At 47.3% G+C, this 20,018-nt stretch overlaps 1 protein-coding gene across 4 annotated transcripts in view; it reads left to right on the forward strand.

Moving 5' to 3' along the window:
* CHD7 (chromodomain helicase DNA binding protein 7) overlaps positions 1–20,018 on the forward strand; it is a 552,230-nt gene that overhangs the window by 359,598 nt on the left and 172,614 nt on the right. For all 4 annotated transcript variants that reach the window (XM_069220233.1, XM_069220235.1, XM_069220234.1 and 1 more), the window contains one exon: positions 5,810–5,947. In XM_069220233.1, the coding sequence (XP_069076334.1) occupies positions 5,810–5,947 (138 nt within the window). The remainder of the gene's footprint in view (positions 1–5,809; positions 5,948–20,018) is intronic.

Genomic DNA, 20,018 nt, shown 5'->3' on the forward strand with positions numbered 1-20,018 from the left:
CTGCACCTTCTGCACTAGGTTGCTCTCTTCTCTCATGTGCTTAGAACCCCCCCCATGCTCCCTTGCCTCCTTGCTTCCTTCTATAAACTGCAGTCCATTTGCCCAGAAAAACTCCCTCCACATGTGCTTCCCTAGTCATGACAAACCCCAGCCCCTCTGTGCTACCGGTCGTTCTCACAGGTCTAGTGGCTTGTATTTGGTGGTGTGCCTTACACTCGATATCTCTCAGGCGTACTGGGGCACATCTGTAGGCAGGGGAGGTGCGATGTGGGTTAATATGTTGGACATGTTCCTCACCCAGTCACGAGTGTACTCTGAGTGCATGAGAAGAGCCAGTACGTTGCTTAAAGATGCTGTTCAGTGCTGCAGCAGGAATTCGGTGTAAGACAACCCTTCTTTGTAATGTGTTGTGTTTTGATTTTTTAGATAGTGCTTGTTATCCCTAGATCCCAATGTACTCTGCTTCCAACTTTCTCCCTGCCCTTCCCATCTCTACACATAGCTGCGCAGTGCTCCTTTCCCTGCCTCCTATCCATGCCTGTGCAGGGCCCTTCCTGAGCCCCTCTGTGCAGATTCATCAATTAATTTCAAGCACATTTCCTCTTATCATGCCCCTTACTCTGCTTATCCCTCCATGCACTCTTTTCCCCTTCCTTCTCAGCAGACTGCGCTGTTTTTTACCTTGTATTGCATACAAAGCAGTTTTCTGTTGCTTCTCAGCACTAATTTACCATACAGAGCAACCACAGTAGCAATGAAGTTGTGCCAGGCTGGTTAGTTTGGGTTATCATGAGAAATTTGTGTATGACATGGTTACAATGATCAGGACTGTGTCTTTCCGTTACTATGCAGTTGTTGTTGCCTTGGCATTATTCAGTAGGGGTTTATGGGAATTAAGTTGGACAAATCGTTCCACAGGCTGTGGCCACCACTGAGAATCTTTGGTCACCCCTTATTTCGGGGTGACCAGGCAACGCTCTTGCTGACCCTCGGTTGCATGGTAGAGGTGTAGTGTGCATTTTGTTTCTCTTGCAGATCTTCGTCAGCAGTACCTTTGAATTTGTACGCAAAAGAAGTGTAGAGTTTTGAGTTCTGCTGGTCTATATTTTTTAGGCCAATAATTTGCAGGACACTAACTGAGCCTGCCCTCTCCTTGCTAAAAGCACTCCTTCCTTTCTCACATGCTGCACCAAGCCTTTCCCATGTCCTTTTACTGTATTTGGCCCTTCCCTGCCGCCTCCTTCAGAGTCTACATCCTTTTTTGCACACAGTCTGTCCCACCAGTGCTCTACTGCCCATTTCCTGCTTACACTGGCTGCCTCCCTTTGTTAGGAGGGAAGGGCTGTTATTTGATTAACAGAAAATTACCTGTGCAGAACTTTTCTGAAAAAGAAAAGGATAAACCTGCAGACTGTTGACTTTGTGTGTAAAACTCAACATGGAAAAGTACACGCTTGTGAATGTTGCACATCTGATTATTGACCCTGTGGAGTGGAGATCCTGCTCTGTCCATTGGGCTCTGGTCCGCTCTAGTATCTCTTCAACAGTGACACAAGATTTCAAAACTTCCAACTCGCATTAGCCTCTGACGTCTGTCACCTTTCCCGCTGTTTTTCCAACACCACAATACCTCTCTGCCTCTCTCCTTGCTGACCAGCCACCTCAGGGTCTCCTCCTACAGTGCTCTGTTGCTGTGTGTAGGGAGATATTAGCCTTTTGGGAAGGTTGTTACAACCATAGACCTTCCTCATTTACACCACTTTGTCCGTTCCTTTAGCCCCCATGGACCTTCTCTTCCACGTCTCCTGTATACTCACACCCACTTTTTTCAAAATACATCCACCCCACTCCACCTTGCCTAATCCACTCCACCCATACCAGTCCACCTCATCTTAATCCACTCCACCTCATCTTAATCCACTCCACCCCATCTTAATCCACTCTACTCCACCCCCACTCTGATCCAGTCCACCCCCACTCTGATCCAGTCCACCCCCACTCTGATCCAGTCCACCCCCACTCTGATCCAGTCCACCCCCACTCTGATCCAGTCCACCCCCACTCTGATCCAGTCCACCCCCACTCTGATCCAGTCCACCCCCACTCTGATCCAGTCCACCCCCACTCTGATCCAGTCCACCCCCACTCTGATCCAGTCCACCCCCACTCTGATCCAGTCCACCCCCACTCTGATCCAGTCCACCCCCACTCTGATCCAGTCCACCCCCACTCTGATCCAGTCCACCCCCACTCTGATCCAGTCCACCCCCACTCTGATCCAGTCCACCCCCACTCTGATCCAGTCCACCCCCACTCTGATCCAGTCCACCCCCACTCTGATCCAGTCCACCCCCACTCTGATCCAGTCCACCCCCACTCTGATCCAGTCCACCCCCACTCTATGGCACTATATCACTGCAATCTACAATACTCTCCATCACTGATCTACTGCCCTCTAGTCTGCTCTACAACACTCTACTCCCCCTACTCCATGACACTGACACTATACTTCCCCAGCTCCACTCTACTCCACTGACACTTCTTCCCCTACTCCTCTCTACGCCACTAACTTTTAGCCATGCTCAACTGCAGTCACACTGGTGTACAACATGGCTAAAACACATTGCCAAGCCAATAGCTCTTGCATAAGCAAGACGTATTGGCTTCGCCAATTAACAACTAAAGGATCTTTGCAGATGCTATATACACTGCTCACAACTTTGTTTTGTTCAGATTTAGCACTTTATCATTTTGTTAAATGTGTGTGAAATAATTATCTTAATTTTCATGGTAGCCGCACATGTTCAGTTTAACAGGTATCTCCTGTTCTAATTTAGATGCGTAACAGTGCTGCAGACATATTTTACATCAATTGTTTAAACTCACTAGGTCCTTTTCATTAATCTGTAGAAATTTGAAGCGCTCTACTTTGTCACTTACAAGGCCAGTGCATGTAGCCGCCTGCCAGTAAAAAAATCTACATTCGATTGTTTACCCTTTACATCTTACCATGTAGTAGAAGTAATATCTACTTCCATTTTACAGACCATTGTCATGCTTACATCTGTTCTGCTACTACTGTTGCACAAACATATATATTTGACCACTTGTTGCCATGCTTGCTTGTAGTTCTCTCGTCACACCCCATAATGCAGTATGCATCACATGGCAGGTGAAAAATTCCACGAGTAAGACAAAATGGGTGTTGGGGAATATAAAGGGGAAAAGCTAAGGCTTTTTTTATTGAATGTGTGTGTGTATGTATATATATATAAACTGTTTTTATATTAAACAATATTCTCGTATGCCAAGCAAGGATTGCAATGGGCATGTTTTTAATAGCACATTCCTGGGATGCTCTGGTACAGTTCTTGCAGGGTTGGGATGCTATGATACAGGACTTGGAGGGACATTCTGGCATAGATAGGAATGGAGACATTGACGTAGGTCAGTGGAAGACATTCTGCTGCAGAGACCTGGGCAGTGTACGTGGCAGGTAGGGAGGTAGCCTTAATTCATCAAATTGAAGAGCCCAAGGTAAAACTAAGACGTTTGTAAACTAGGATAAAATTATTATATCAGACAGGCACAACAGAGTAAGCCTTCTTTGCTAACTGTATCAACTTGTGTGGAACCTGGCTTGCTTCCTGTAGATTTAATTAATTGCATGCCCTTGATCAATCCTAAAAGCCATTGATTGAGCCCAACCATTTAGTGCAGTAAATTGTGCTTTGTTTTGTTGTCCTCTATGCAAGATTTAATAGTGTAATCTTAAACCAAAGCCATTTGAACCAGTCACTAGTACAGGGGGGTGGAATTCAATAAAATATCTACTTGTCCATAGGACATGTTCCTTCATAAACCTACTTGTCCATTAAAAACACACAAAAAAATCTACTTGTTTCTTCGGTGTCATTCAGAGCTGCAACAAATTATGGCAGCAATCATTGTATAAGAGCTCTGATTATAGACTCTCTGATTATGCCAGGGATGATACAATACTAGGCCTTGAATATTAGCAATTTCCTCATTTTTCCACCTTTTGGCATAACTACATACTGGGACTGGAGGTATCATAAGCAAAAGTTCCAGGGTTGGAATGACATTTTGTCTGTGCAAACCAACTAATTTGCATGTTTATGGGTTTTTACCAGCTCTTCTCTAATCTTTTCCTATACTCTGAAAGGTTGGAAATTTTATTCCTGACAAAGGCAGAAGCAAAACTTCTTCAAGGGGTAGGGAAACAAGTGGTTGGAGGGACAGTGGATTTGTAAACACAACGTATTTTCACATGAACAAACCTACACGTACATTTACTAAAATTCAGTTCACAAATATTTTCTAGGAGTATGATTTCCTGGTCTACTTCAGTAAGTTCTTGTGAATTCATTAAATATGTAAATCTGCACTAATGTAAAGACATTCCATATGTGCACTTTTGTGACTTTATTTTATCATTTGGGCCCCTAATTATGTCTTATGTTAACCAAGACCTTTTGTTTTTATTAAAATTCTATCTCTCTCTATCCATCTATTGGCTGGCTCCACTGTAAGTGACAGCAATCTGCTCTTTCACAAGGAGCATAGTTTGGCATAGTCATTTTGTTCAGCACCAGAAACTACTGTGGCAGTGTGTGCTTTAGGAGATCAAAAATATTTTTACTTTTTGCCAGTGTTTGGTACAATGTTGAGGGCCTGGCAGCTCCCACAACAATAACGTTTTACAAAAGCCATGTCATAATAAGATCTGTGTCAACAAAACCAATACACTGACCACCAATGTAAGAGCTATTGGCTTTTCCAGTGCTTGTTTATTGTCATGTTTGACATAAACTTGTTGAAACTAGTTTCACTGATTTTCCATTATAAATATTTTTGGAAGTACTAGCAAAATATTTTACTGAATGATTCTTCAAAGAAAGGGGTACCTTTTTGTGAACATTTTGTTGAAAGCAAAGAAATCATCACAATTGCTTTCAAGCATCTGCGAATATTTGCATCAAATCAGAGCATTCCTGGAGCATTGTATGTAGTCTCATAGTGTTCAACTTTGCAAATGTGTGTACACATTTTGTTTTCCACTAGAACCACTCTCAGTAGTACAGTCAGAGCTTACAACATGTATTTACAGTGCTCACCCTAATAATAAATGCTTTGCATTAATGAACCATAAATACAAGCTTGAACAGTATAAACATGGACACAAATATTACCTCAACTCCGGACAATTCCCTTCCCTGCTTCATAATGTGCTATTGTAAACTAGCAGCCATAGGATTTGTGGAGCAGGGGTTTGGGCCTACCTGTCCCAGGCACAAAATAAACATAAACTGGTTTTCCTTGACCCCAAACAATGTCCTGGGCTTCAGGCTATGGGAATTCCACACCCCTGTAAGTGGCAAAACTCCCAAGACTTTAATTACTGAGAACCTTTACAATAAGGATGAGCTGCTGTTTGACCATCACGCATATACTTGTTTAGTGCATTTTATTTAGAAGCTTGTAATTGGAACCGTGGGTGCTAAACTGAGATGCAGTTTGACTTGGACGACCTTTCCCGTTCAGTAGCATGGGTCTCCTTTTTGCTCGAGGGATTTGTTTTGAGTACTGCATGAAATATCCAAGCTAAACACCCTGTTGGCGCATTTTTGTCTTTGCTCAGGAATACTGTGCCACACTCTGATTAAATGTCATTGTATAAACGTACCAGGCTATCAGTGTGCATCACAAATGCAGTAAAAATACATTAGGATTTTAGCTCTTCCTCAATTTTGTACGTACAATTCATATCAATGATTTATACTTTCAGAAGAGACGCTCCAGCCGGCAAGTTAAAAGAAAGCGGTACACAGAAGACCTGGAGTTCAAGATTTCTGACGATGACGCAGATGATGTGGATGCTGCAGGGAGATACTCTCCTTCGAACACCTCTCAGTCGGAGCAGCAGGTTTGTTATCCGTAAAAACTAAGTTTAACTTGAATGGTTTCATCAAACCGACAAGATATGCAATAACAGTTTGCAGAATTTCAATGTTCCAAATAATATTTGGGGTTTGCTTTAGCTTATTTAATTACAGGTTACTTATTCCATACAAAATCCATGCTATCAATATTTTTACTAAAAAAAATAGATGATAAAATACAGTTCCTTGTCAACTTTTTTGTAACGTTTTTTTTTCAAGTTTCTACAAAATCAAAGGAACACACAGTGGAGCAGTAAGTCAAAAGCAGATTGACAACAGTACACAATAAAGTTTGGTGTAGAAGTGAATTTAGTGTCCCGGTGATACATAACCACAGGTTAGGTTGAGGCACAGTGTGTTGGGGACCTGGTGAACCCTGTGCAACACAAGTCAACTGTCATGGTTAGGGAGGAAAGTGGGCTGGTTATGGATGGTACATCTGGAGACCCAGGCACATCTCAAATAGCATTTGTCCAGTCGAGGAATACACGTAGTGGACCCCAAATGTCTTTGGACCTGGAGGAGACAGGTTGCAGCACTGCATAGTCTTCTGTCCTTTTGTTGCACATTGCCATGTGTAACCAATTGGCTATTGTGGGTGTCCCATCTCCTCACCATGCATTGCTATACATCGCTTAGCTAGGAGTAACGCTATTGCTGTGAATCGCCCAGCCATCACAGAGTTTAACCAGGCATGTACCAGCAATGCAGCCAAAGCATCGGGGGGGGTGTTACTCTTTGGCCAGTCACGAAAGATGTAAAAAATTGTTCTCCCCAGAACTAGTGTATCAGAGTGTAGAACCCTACTATGTGTTCCATGGCTGCTGCTTCATTGTTTCATCTTAGGCTGCGGTCCGTGTTCTGTGGACCTTTTCTGTGCTGGTTGATTGGTTTGTGGTAGGCCCTACACAAAAATTTGTAATGAAGCAGCATGTGTCTGTGGTTCATAGATACCTGACTGTTGAAAGGAGTATTCCAGTGTTTTTCTGTGATAGCTACTCCCAGGTCAGTTCCTTTTGGGGGACAAAATTAGTGGTCTCAAGGGTGGGAGATCCTGCACGTTTCCTGGGTATTTGGGTACTTTCTCGCTTATTATACGTCTGAGTCTTGTAAGTAAATATATCTAGTGCGATGTTGTTCCTGTCTGTCGGGGCTCTAGAAAGTGCCCTTTGTGAAAGGGACACCATGTTTCTTTTAAATGTGCTCTCTCCAGGGAGTTCATGACCCTCTTTCCTTCATCAATGCGAATGTCGGCTTGTTGAGTATGTGTAAGGCAGAGTAGTATAAGAAGCTAGCGCTAAGGTTTTTCCCTATACAATTCTATGCCCAGCAGGTTATGGCCATTGGCTTCACGCTGTCTCAGGGGTGTTGGAGGCCGGCCAGCAACAAGGCTTGCGGCAGGGTTGGTGCTGCCTATTCCCATTTGGGGATCAGGAAGGGGATGCGCCACAGCAGCTGTCACAACACTGTGCCACCAGGTAATAGATTTCAAATTCTGATGGATACAACTACCTGTGGATTCCTCACCTAATGAATACTCCCATGGCGCCAGCATTCAACGGAAATCTTCTTACTAGTCTCTGCACGTCGACGAGGACGTCACTCTAGCCCACGCGACGCCGTCTGACGTCATACAGGCAATAAGAGGTCCTCGACGACGTGCGGACGTCAGTTCCCTTTTTTCCGTGCATTCGAAACGGTTATCTTCGAGGGAGCAACTGTTACTTTTTTGGTTACAGTGTATTTTTGCTGCGTAGTCTTTCGCTGTGGTAATAATGTCGCAGAGAAAGTCTGGATTTAAGCCTTGTCGTGAGTGTGGAGGCAAGATGTCGGTGACGGATCCTCATTCCGATTGCCTTTGGTGTCTGAGCTCCGACCACGACGTCTCGACTTGTGATTCATGCCAGCACATGAATCCAAAGGCCCTCAAGGAACGTGAGGCGAAGCTGTTTATGGCTAAATCGAAGGAGAAGCATCACAAGAAGTCTTCTTCTCCAAGACATCGGCGTCATCGAGACTCCCGGCGCCGTAGAGATTCTCGGCGTCATTCGAAGGAGACTCGTTCCAGGTCTTCGGATCGGCGCCGAAGGACATGGGAGATCAGTCCCACGGTTACGCCGCATCCTTCGACGCCGTTGCCCTCTCCGGCGTCTCCAACTTCACCTGGACAGGCGTTGGTGATTGAGGTATTGGAGCCTCAGGTGTTTTCTCCGGCGCAGACGCCGAGGCCGGCGTCGGGGTCGCCTCCGAGACAGGCACCTCAGTATCCGGCTTTTCCCACCCCTGGAGCCGATAGTTCCGCATTCTTGAATGCGATGTATGCCATCTTCCAACAGATGGCTCCAGGGGGTGCTCCGGCTGGGCCTTTGGCCTTTTCTTTGGGTGATCCTGCGCCTCTTCGGCCGGCACCCTTTATGCCCTTTCTCCCTTTTGGGAACGTGGGCTCGGCGCCAGTGTCGGCGCCGGTGGCCGCTCCGGTGGCTTCAGAAGGATTGGCCCCGGGGATTTCCATCCCGTCGACGTCGAAATCGGGATTTCGGCCTGTGACTCCGGTGGGTCCATCTGCTTCAGTTACCTGTGGCGCCAGACGCGGCGTCGGTGGCTTCTGAAGATCGGCGCCGATCTTCGACTTCGGCGGAGGCATTGTCGACTCCGCGTATTGAACAGCGACTTCATTCCAGGAGACGTGCTCTCCGTGTATTAGAAGAGCAGGAGTACCAACGAGCCCTGGAGGAAGGAGAGCTAGAGGACTCGGGTGATGGGCTGCGTGGACTGGAGTCGGCCAGTGGGCTGGACACTTCCCCTGAGTGGGATCTTTCGTCCCCGGGGGAATATACTGAGGAGGCTGCTTCCTTTCATGCAGTGGTACGGAAGGCAGCTAGTTTTTTGGATCTGCCTTTGCCGGTGGAGGAGGCTAAACAAAACCTTTTAACAGAGGTGCTACATCCGGCCTCAGCGGCGGCGGAGCCTCTGTTGCCATTTAATGACGCTCTGCTGGATCCGGTGATAGAGGTGTGGAAGAGGCCGGCATCTTCCCCAGCAGTTCACAGAGCCGTGGCCAGGAGGTATCGGGCGGCTCCGACTGACCCTGGGTTTCTATCTAGGCACCCTACGCCGGAGAGCTTGGTGGTGCAGGCCTCCTGTTCATCCAAGTCAGCGCCTGGTTCTTTCCCGACTGTGCCTGGGGACAGAGATTCAAAGAAGCTAGAGGCGCAGTCGAAGAAGATTTTTTCGTCCTGCAGTCTGGCGTTAAAAGCTACCAATGCAACCTGTATCCTGGGGAGGTATATTCATGCTCTGATGGATGACATTTCCTCATCGTTTACAGAGCTTCCCCAGGGTCTTTTGGATCTTGTCTCAAATGCCCAGGCTGCTGCGACCCAGATTATCCAGACGGGACTGGATACCACCGACTCGGTAGCCAGAGCAATGGGTACAACTGTGGTGGCAAGGAGACAGGCCTGGCTCCGTAACTCGGGCTTTTCTGCAGATGTACAGTCCACATTGTTGGATCTCCCGTTTGATGGGGACAAACTGTTTGGAGCCAAGGCTGATTCGGCCTTGGAACGTTTTAAGGAAAGCAGGGCCACGGCTAAGTCGTTAGGGCTCCAAGCTCCTTCTTCCACGGCCTCTTCCAGATTTTTTAGGAGGTTTCGTGGATTTGGGCGTGGCTCTTCCTCCTCTTCCTTTCGGGGAAGATATCAGCAACCTGCCTCTTCCCATCCCTATAGATCTTTCAGGGGGAGAGGTAGGGTCCGCACCAGAGGAGCCTCTCAGCAGCACTCTGCCTCTTCCTCTGGCGGGGTGCAGCAGGGAAAGCAGCCTTAGGCTTCCACCATTTCCCACTCACTCCTCTCCTGTAGGGGGAAGATTACAGCATTTTCTCACCAAATGGAAGACTGTTACAACGGACACTTGGGTTCTCAGTATTGTGGGAAAAGGCTACACCCTTCCCTTTCGGGAATTCCCGCCCCTCATCCCGCCCCGCCCTTCTTATTGTTCAGAAGAACACCTCCTGTTGCTAGAACAGGAGGTACAAGCCCTCCTTTCCAAGGGCGCGGTGGAGTTGGTCCCAGAGCAGGAAAGGGGTCGAGGATGTTACTCAAGGTATTTCCTGATTCCCAAGAAGGATGGTCGTTTGAGACCAATCCTGGACCTGAGGATCTTGAATTGGTTCCTCAAGCAGGAAAAATTCAAGATGCTGACCCTAGCACAGGTGCTTTTGGCGTTGAACAAGGAAGACTGGATGGTGTCTGTCGACTTGCAGGATGCTTACTTTCATATCCCGATACTCAAGTCACACAGGAAGTATCTCCGGTTTGTGGTGGGATCGCAACACTATCAGTTTGCGGTCCTTCCGTTTGGTCTTACTTCAGCACCTCGAGTCTTCACGAAGGTGATGTCGGTGGTTGCGGCAGAACTCAGAAGGAAGGGGATAGCAGTATTCCCTTACTTGGACGACTGGTTGATCAAAGCCAAGTCCCCGGAGCTTGTGTCGCATCATCTGCAGTCAACAATCCAGTTGTTGTTCGACCTGGGTTTTTCGGTGAACGAGCCCAAATCTCACCTAGAGCCCTCTCAGCGCCTCCTGTTCATAGGGGCAGTACTGGATACAACATTGGGTCGGGCCTTTCCTCCGCCTCAGCGGATTCAAGATATTCAGGATTTGGTTCCAATGTTTCAAAATGGAGCGGTAGTTCCAGTTCTCAAGGTCCTTCGTCTGCTCGGTCTTTTTGCCTCCTGCATTCTGTTGGTCACGCATGCTCGCTGGCACATGAGGGCTCTTCAGTGGTGCCTCTGAAGGCAGTGGTCTCAACACAAAGGGGATCTAGAGGGTACTGTCAAGATCTCCAGAGATGCTGCTGTGGATTTGAGATGGTGGATTGCAAGCAACAATCTTTCGCAAGGAAAGCCGTTCCAGCAGTCGCCACCAGTGGCCACAGTCATAACGGATGCTTCCACCCTAGGGTGGGGAGCTCATCTGGGGGACCTGGAGATCAAAGGTCTTTGGTCTCCAGAGGAACAGATGTTTCACATCAATCTGTTAGAGTTACGGGCTGTACGTCTGGCTCTCAAGGCCTTCCTCCCTTCCCTTCGTGGTCAGTCGGTACAGGTCCTAACGGACAATACTACCACGATGTGGTACATAAACAAGCAGGGAGGAGTGGGGTCGTACCTTCTCTGCAGAGAAGCTCTTCGACTATGGTCCTGGGCAAAGGACCATCAGATTTGCTTGATAGCAAACCATCTGGCCGGAGTCTTGAACGTGCGTGCGGACAGTCTCAGTCGCCATTTCTCGGCAGACCACGAGTGGCGTCTCCATCCAGATCAAGTCCGTTTAATCTTCCAGAGGTGGGGGTTTCCTCGGGTAGATCTGTTTGCCACTCGAGAGAACGCGCATTGTCCGTTGTTCTGCAGCCTCCAGTATCCGATGCAGGGAGCGTTGGGGGGACGCGTTTCAAATAACCTGGTGCGGCCAGTTGCTTTACGCGTTTCCTCCCATACCCTTGATTCCTCGAGTATTGAGGAAGATTCGCCAGGACCGGGCTCTAGTCATCCTAATAGCTCCGGATTGGCCAAGGAGGGTATGGTACTCCGACCTTCTCCAACTCTCAATGTGCCCTCCGCTCCGTCTCCCTTTCAGGGCAGACCTCCTCTCGCAGTCGCAGGGGCAGGTTCTACACCCCAACCTCCAGAGTCTGCACCTACATGCCTGGAGATTGAACGGGGCAACCTGAGTTCCTTCTCTCTCCCGCCTGAGGTAGTGGATGTTATATTAGCGGCCAGGCGACACTCCACTAAATCTATCTACGCTAATAGATGGTCTAAATTTGTTGCGTGGTGTGGAGAGAGGCAGATTGATCCTTTGCATTCTCATCTATCGGACGTTTTGTCTTTTGCTCGGTCTCTAGCGCAGAAAGGTTGTGCAGTGGCTACCATTAAGGGTTATTTATCGGCCTTGTCAGCCTTCATATGTCTTCCAGACCAACCATCTTTATTTAAATCCCCTATTGTTATCAGATTCTTGAAAGGTCTTCTAAATAAATATCCTCCAAAGCCATTCGTTATGCCGCAATGGGATTTGTCCTTGGTCCTGACTTTCCTTATGGGGTCCCCTTTTGAACCTATGCATTCTTGCCCCTTAAGGTATTTGGTTTTAAAGACAGTCTTCCTGATAGCTATAACATCAGCAAGGAGAGTGAGTGAGTTGCAGGCCTTATCAGTAAAGCCCCCTTATACAACTTTTTATGGGGATAAGGTGGTGTTCAGGACCAAGGCTGCTTTCCTCCCGAAGGTTGTTTCACCCTTCCATTTGGCTCAGGCAATTACTTTGTCCACGTTCTATCCTCCGCCTCATCCTTCCAAAGAGGAAGAAAGACTGCACCGTCTGGACCCAAAGAGAGCGTTGAGCTTCTTTATTGATAGAACAAAGGATTTCAGGCTGGAGGATCAGCTGTTTATTGGATACGTGGGCAAGAGGAGAGGAAAGGCAGTCCACAAGAGAACACTATCCAGGTGGGTTGTTCTTTGCATTAAAATCTGTTACTCTTTGGCAAAGAAGGATCCTCCTGAGGGCATTAGAGCTCATTCCACCAGAGCTAAGTCGGCCACTTCGGCCTTGGCCAGAGGTGTTCCTGTGGTCGACATCTGCAAGGCCGCAACTTGGTCGTCCCTTCACACTTTTGCGAAACATTACTGTTTGGACTCTGAGGTCAGAAGGGACGGCCATTTTGCACGGTCAGTGCTGCAGGATTTCTTGGTTTGACCATTTAGGCACCCGCCACCGGGCGTGGTACTGCTTTGGGACTCTATTCATTAGGTGAGGAATCCACAGGTAGTTGTATCCATCAGAAGAACGAGTTACTTACCTTCGGTAACGACTTTTCTGGTGGATACATTAGCTACCTGTGGATTCCTCACGGTCCCACCCGCCTCCCCGTTGCCTTTCTGGTCTTACCAAGTAATCCTTGAGTACGCTCCTCTTGGTCTTTGAGGGTGCAATAGATGTTGTATATATTATATTTATATATATGTATATATCTTTGTGTATATACTTGATGTGTATATATTTTTAAAAAAAGAGAGAGTTATATATATATATATATATATATATATAAAAGGTTTACAGTTATTCATGCAATGTTGTGTATTTTTACAATGTAATGGGATGTTGCCTTGCTCTTTCATTGCATTGCCTGGTTGTTCTCATGCACGTAAAAAATGATTGGTACTGACGTCCGCACGTCGTCGAGGACCTCTTATTGCCTGTATGACGTCAGACGGCGTCGCGTGGGCTAGAGTGACGTCCTCGTCGACGTGCAGAGACTAGTAAGAAGATTTCCGTCGAATGCTGGCGCCATGGGAGTATTCATTAGGTGAGGAATCCACAGGTAGCTAATGTATCCACCAGAAAAGTCGTTACCGAAGGTAAGTAACTCGTTCATCTGGCACCTCAGAGCCACCCCTCACATAGGGTAATGTCATTGTATTGAAACTTATTTTCTGTTTGTTTGCCCAGATCCACCTGATTCAATAATCTTAGTTTACGGAGAAAGGCCTTGTTTTGCAGAGTGGGAATAGTAGTAAAAAAAAAAAAGTGTACAAGCTTGGTAAGCCAATCACTTTGATGGCTATGCATTTCGTAAGCGATAGTGGCAATTTGCACCACAATTTCACCTGATTTCCCTGCTTGCCTATTGCTGGGCCTTAGTTCAGTTGGAGGACCATACTGGGGCTCCTGTGCAGGCTCACTCACAAATATTTGTGTCATCAGTCCATCATAGAGGAGACTTCAGTGATAGGCAGAGTCAGGCGGGGGAACATCTCTGCCTTGTCCGAGTTGATATTCAACCCCGATATCCCACCAAATTTGATTATTTTCCAACTCAGTGACCGCATATTGACCTTGTGGTCTTGGACGAATAAGAGAACGTTGCCTGTGTACTTGGAGTGTTTAAGGCATCCCTTAGTAAATCGAAGGCCGCTATGCATGGGGATATTTCGGAGGTGGCTTGCCTCTCGGTGGATAGTGGGGTTTGTGGTGTAAAGCGCAAGTATGAACAGTTTGGGGGGGGGGGGGGGCAGTGTTTGGGGTGTCAAGAGCCAGTATGAACAATAAGGGGCAGGGGTTGGGTGTCAACTGCCAGTATGAACAATAGGAGTCAGGGGGGGATAGCAAGCAACCCTGCCTTGTATTAATGTGGATGGAAAATGGCACTGTTGCTAAGCATGTACTTGCTCCCAAGGGGTGAAGTTTAACAGGATTATCTTTCGCATGAACGGAGCTGGGATGCTGAATCTCTTTTTGCCATACGGAAAGGCCATACCAGTGAATCAGTAGACTTCTTGGCGTAAAAGTAAGGTGGTGGGCCACTTCCATGTCTGACTGCACCAGGTCCATGACCAGAGACATAGTATAAGTTCAAGGTGGTTGACCAAAGCCCGCCTGTATAGGGACGACAAACTCTTCCATTAAAAGCGAGTCAGTTGGTCAGAACCTTAGCCAGGAATTTATCTAGGTATAAGGAGGGATAGTGGATGGTACAAAGGAGGGTCCTTTCCCAGTTTTAGAAGGGCCGTCATTATGGTGTCCCACATCGTAGTTTGGAGGGTTTCCTTCTTCATAGACCTTCAGTAGGTGGGGTACCAAAAGGTGCTTGTATACTTGGTAAAACTCGGATGGGAAACCATCTGATCTGGAGACTTTCACACCTTCAAGTCTCTCCACCGCTGCCATGATTCAATCTTCCTGTATCTGCTCAGTGAGAAAACATCTATGGTTGTTTTCAAGCCAGACCAGGGCTACTTCCTCGAGATAGTCTTCAATCACATTGTGGCTGTCTCATAATTGGGAGCAGTATACTGTAGTGTCTTATAGTACTAGACCAGTGTTCTCACGCGTCATGGTGACCTGCCTTGCCATGTTGGCCAGCTGCATAGTATTGGTTTGCCTTCTCTTGAGCCTCAGCAACCAGGCCCGTGTCCGACCCAGCCTTTCACCCTCACCATACTGATGTGCTTGGGCATTTTTGCCTAAGTATAGTATCTCCCTGCCAGCCAGTCCTCTGTATTTCTTCAGAAGTTCATTTTGTTTCAGGTGTGTATCTAGAGTGATCATGGATGCCCTAGATTCAAGTGCTCCCGTCTCCCTTTCAGTGGAGCCCGGTTGAGCCTTTGTCATTAAGTATGCCCACCAGTCTTGATCGCACAATGCCCCTGATGTAAGCCTTAAATGTATCCCGCAGAATGGCATGGTCCTGCACTGTGCTCTCATTTAACTCCGAGTATTCAACAGTCGCAGAGCATATGTCGTCCTGAAAGATGTGATCGTGCATCCTTCAGTGTGGAATCTCCTCATCAAGTCCTTCTTTGGCTGTGGGACTGCACATTCGAGAAGCACTATGGAGTGGTCGAATAGGGCTCTGGGCATATAGTCTATATTTTGTACCCAGGAGTTGATATCCATGATAACAGCTAATAGTCTATCCTAGAGGATGTCATTAGAGTGCGAATAGGTGAAGACCCGTTTAAATGCTTGGTTTTCAACCCAAACGTCTTAGGGGGTCACACATCTCCCTCACCTCCCGGAGCACATCTATGGATGCGGTTCTGTGGGCTTCCAGCAGTCAGCTACGACTACGTATCTTTTGGGGGTTGTTTACACCCTGGGCATTCCTGGACAGGAGTTTCAACTACATTGTGTGGGACAATGTTTTCGTGCTGTCTGTGTGACCAGTCGCACATGTTGGTGTGTGAATTTTGTATGAGTGATGCATTCATGACCTGATCAAAATAGTTGCTTATGTGGTCCTAAATCCAACCCCCCAGGTGTACACTTCCCCCCCACTTTCGGTGCCAGACAACCAATCCAGATCCGAAAGAAACCAAATTAGACATACCACGGTGCTACACACTATAGGGCGCAGCTGAACCGCACAACATAACACATGCCCCAGAGTTGCACTGTCATGCTGTGCATTTAGCATAAAGCCACTAAAATGAATCAGCAGGCATGTACCTGAGGCAGTGGGCAGGACATTGCTCCCACCCGGTCCCGAAAACATGGGCTTCCATGTAAATGCCCTGCACTCCTTTTTGATACCCACACAGAGGGTTGTGCAGGCTAGTCAGGAACAATCTACCCACATTGTTGTAGCAACGTACTGTAGGACAACGCAGGTGGCCTTCCAGTATTGTTCATTTCATGTCGTCCATGGCTGGTGGGCCGGATTAGTCGCTTCTCCAGTGCACATTTGAGTTGTCTTTTGGGCAAGTGGGTCTTAAGGAGCTTGGTGCAGACCCTGGATTTAAAATGTGTATCTTGCCGTCTAGGTCCAGCTTTAGACCTGCTGGGTAGAGCATGGTATACATGAGACCTTTAGAGCTCTAAGTGGTCTAATGCATCAAACTTACTTCTGACCTCCTGCACTGCTGTTGTAAAGTCAGGGCATGTGGCGGTATTGGAGCCCTGATGGAAAAGTCACTGTGCAGCCTCTGTCACAGAAGTTTAGCAACCTTGCAATCAGCAGGTGTGGTGATGCTCAGGTTGTGCTCTGTGGGCCCACAAGCGATATACACACACACTCCAGCGGGAACAGTTCTAATAAAGTTGTGGAATCCTGGAATGAGCACCTTTTCTGGTCACCCCATGTTTGTGGATTTTGGAACTCCTGTGATGCAAATGTTATGCCTGGAACACACCTCCAGGTGTTCATTTTGGTGGTGATCAGTGCTAAAGCGGTCTCTATTTTCAATTCTTTTGCAGTTGTGGCACCTGTGTCATCCTCCAGGTCTGATAAGTCTCTTCCAGCCCCTTCTAGCCTTTCATTCTGGCAGTCAAGAAGTTCTGATATCCTGTCCAGTCTAGAGGTAACAATCAATATCCTGACCTCTAGCAGGATGTTTGTTTCGGAGGCCACATTGTGGTTGTGCCACTACCAGTCGCCTGTTGGCTGAGGACTGCCTACTTTTAGAAAACAATCTTGTGCTTTTTGGAGTCATTCTTCTCCATATTTCCCTGGGTCACAGCCCCCAGCCATTTCAGAGGGAGATGGGTAAATGGAAGAGCAGTGGAGTCTAGAGGGCAATTCAATGGAGTCCTGGCTGGCAGTTTACTTAAGGCTGCCTCTGCATTGAGCAGCAAATTCATGCAGCCTCCCAACTATTGGGCCTCAAGTGCCTGATTGGAACACGCTAGGAAGCTTGGTGCTGCAACCTCTGAAGCTGGCACAGGCCACTCGCAATGGCGCAGTCTTACGAACTGCACCTTCCACTCTGTGGCCTCTTGCTGTGTAAAGGCCTAGGGGCAGTCCAGAGGACATGGTGTTGCTGCAGTGGCCAGAACTTCCCCTCTGGTTCCTCTGTCATGGCAGAGAAGTGTGGGTGGGCCCAGACTTTCCAGCTGCCCCTGTCATAGCCTGGCCTCTAGGGCTCTCCAGCATACACAGGAGGGCCTACCTGCCTCTGGCTTGCGCCCAGGCTGATAAGCGAGCTGCGCCCAGTCTGAATCTCCACAATATATTCATCAGGACATGCACAGTCCTTTCACTGCCAAACTGGTGCAAAATGTGGGCTTAGCTTGGATTCGGGCCCATGAGTGGGTTTAGAATTTGAAGTTTGGCTTCATGAAGCCATTTTAGCTGTGGGCAAGCCACTTCTCTGTTGTAGGCAAGTTCAGGAAGTGCCCAGTCAGGTGACAGTAATGTGTCTTAGACATGATGGCTAAATGTTGTGCTTCATACCTTATGTTTGCCTCTCTTATATACCAGGTGTTGCTACCTGATTAATGACAGTTTATTGACTTTGGCAGAAAAATGTGCAGGTAGTTTGGTCGTGTTGTGAAGTGCTCTAATGCCCTTTGGCCGGGTCCGTGGAATGGTTGATCTTCCTGCGTTGAATTTGGGCTTGCTGGGATTTGAACTTGCAACCAGCAGTTTTGCAGAGTAAATCTTTTCTGGATTCACAGGCCGTGCGTTATACCACCATCTAGTGGTTGGGTCTGGAATTCTTCTGTATTTTGTAGTGGTTCTTTTCTTTTTTTGTTTGTTGGTGGGTGTCGACGGTACCGCCATTTAGTGTCCCCTGTGACATTGTCATGCTTCCTCCAGAAGCTCCCACCTTTGGTCTCTGTTTTCAGATTCTTTTTTTCTGCCTTTGGGTCTGGAAGCCTACCGAAGGATCTCCAGCACATTTAAGAAGATTGTGTCAAAAAGGTGAAAACTTAACTGAAAAGGTAACCTGATTTCCCTACAACACCGACGCAGGAACTGGAGAGGACGTTAAAAGAGGAAAGTTTTCAACAAGTTGATACAAACTTAGGAGAATGCCTGCTTAGGGGGCTCACTGAAGGGCCTAGATGGAGAAAACTCCATTCAAGTTTTGTAAGAACTGACACCACTTGTTTGCTCAGAAGGATACGCATCCAGTCTGCAACCTCTTCCTTCCTGTCGACTGCAAGATCAAGGACTTCAAACTAAGCTCAGCATTTGCACTTAAAACACTGATGGCAAGGGAGGGACCGAAGAGCTCACTCCAACATGTAAAGCCAGCAGGCGAAGCCATCTTTGAGGGACTTGGGTCTCTCTAGTGAAGAGAAGACAAAGTCACTGAGTAAGCAGGAGAAGAGACCTTCGGAGTCCAAGAAAACGGACTAGTGGACAGCAAGGGGAGCCGCTTTGTCAAAACATCTGCCACCAGCAGGTACTCTTAGAGAGGGCTCCCACAGATCCCTCGAGGGGAAATCAAGTGGAGGAAAGACTCCCAAAAAACCCAAGCCATCGAAGGACGTATGGGATAAAGACGCCTCAACGTTGAAAAGGGACAGGTCAAAACATGACCACCGAAGCTAGTCTGACGTAGTTTTGTGGAAAGATCCTCCGGAAAAGCAAGAGGAAGCAATCCAGTTTTGCCCACGAAGAAGGTATCGCTGATATGGAAAAGAAGCGAAAGACTGGAGGACGAAATCGCTCAACACCTCCAGAAAAAGGAGTTTGAACACAGTCTCGGTGGCTTTTGGATCCCACAAAAGGCTTTGGCACACAAGGAAATTGGAGACAAGGGTGTTGAGGAATTGGAACCTGCACTGACTCCAGCGCCTCAAGAAGAGGAGGAGGAAGCCTTCATTGAGGAAGAGGAGGACCAACTTATGGAAAGCTTCCAAAGCTCAGAAACCGAATGCACAGACCAATGGAAGGACTCCCCAGAGGAAAGATTGGACACTTACCCTTCAAGGCTTTCTCCCCCTTATGACATGGGTATGTTCTTTCAAGCCATCAAACAGGCGGTTGATAAATGTGGTGTCCACTTGGAAGAAGAAAAGCCGCAATCTTGCTTTCTTTTGGAGACTTTAATCCCAGCACATGCAAGAAATCAATTTCTACCGATGCGCCCTAGTGTTCTGTACCAGAGAAGGGAAGCATTTCAGGAGCCTGCCACTTGCAGAGGAAGTCACCCCAAGAGCTAAGAAACAAAATATAAGAACTTGACGAAGGATCCAGCTTATATTAAAGGGCCAGTAACAGCAGAGACTATCATTCTCAACAGCAACAAAGAGAGCTAATGTACCAACAATACCAACAACAATTGCCTTCCACTCCCATAAAGGAGAGCAGGAAGATGGAGCTCTTGGGAGGAAAGTGGAATGCAGCCTTGCTAACCAGTGGCGCATTGCCAACTCAAATGCGCTCTTAAAATGACATGCACACCAGCATTGGGAGGTAATGGGAGAGCTAATGAAGCACCTTCCAGAACAGGAAGAGGGCTGTACACCTGGTAGATAATTGAAAAAGCATTGCCAACTCTGACTGAAGTCGGTCTTGGATGCAGCGGATACATCCAGCCATCAAATGATGATATATAGTAACCCTCAGAAAGGCATGCATAGCTAACAATCTCAGGATTCAAACCAGATGTGCAGACCAACATCCTCAGGTGCCCATTCAATGGAGAACGTATTGGCAGATCAGTGAATTACAAGCTAAACTAATTAAAGAAAGATTAAAAGACCGCAAAATCGATGGTCACCCTGCAGTTTTGAGGAGGAATGCGTACAGGGGC

The sequence above is a fragment of the Pleurodeles waltl genome, chromosome 2_2, assembly GCF_031143425.1.
Source record: "Pleurodeles waltl isolate 20211129_DDA chromosome 2_2, aPleWal1.hap1.20221129, whole genome shotgun sequence".
Classification (NCBI taxonomy): Eukaryota; Metazoa; Chordata; class Amphibia; order Caudata; family Salamandridae; genus Pleurodeles; species Pleurodeles waltl.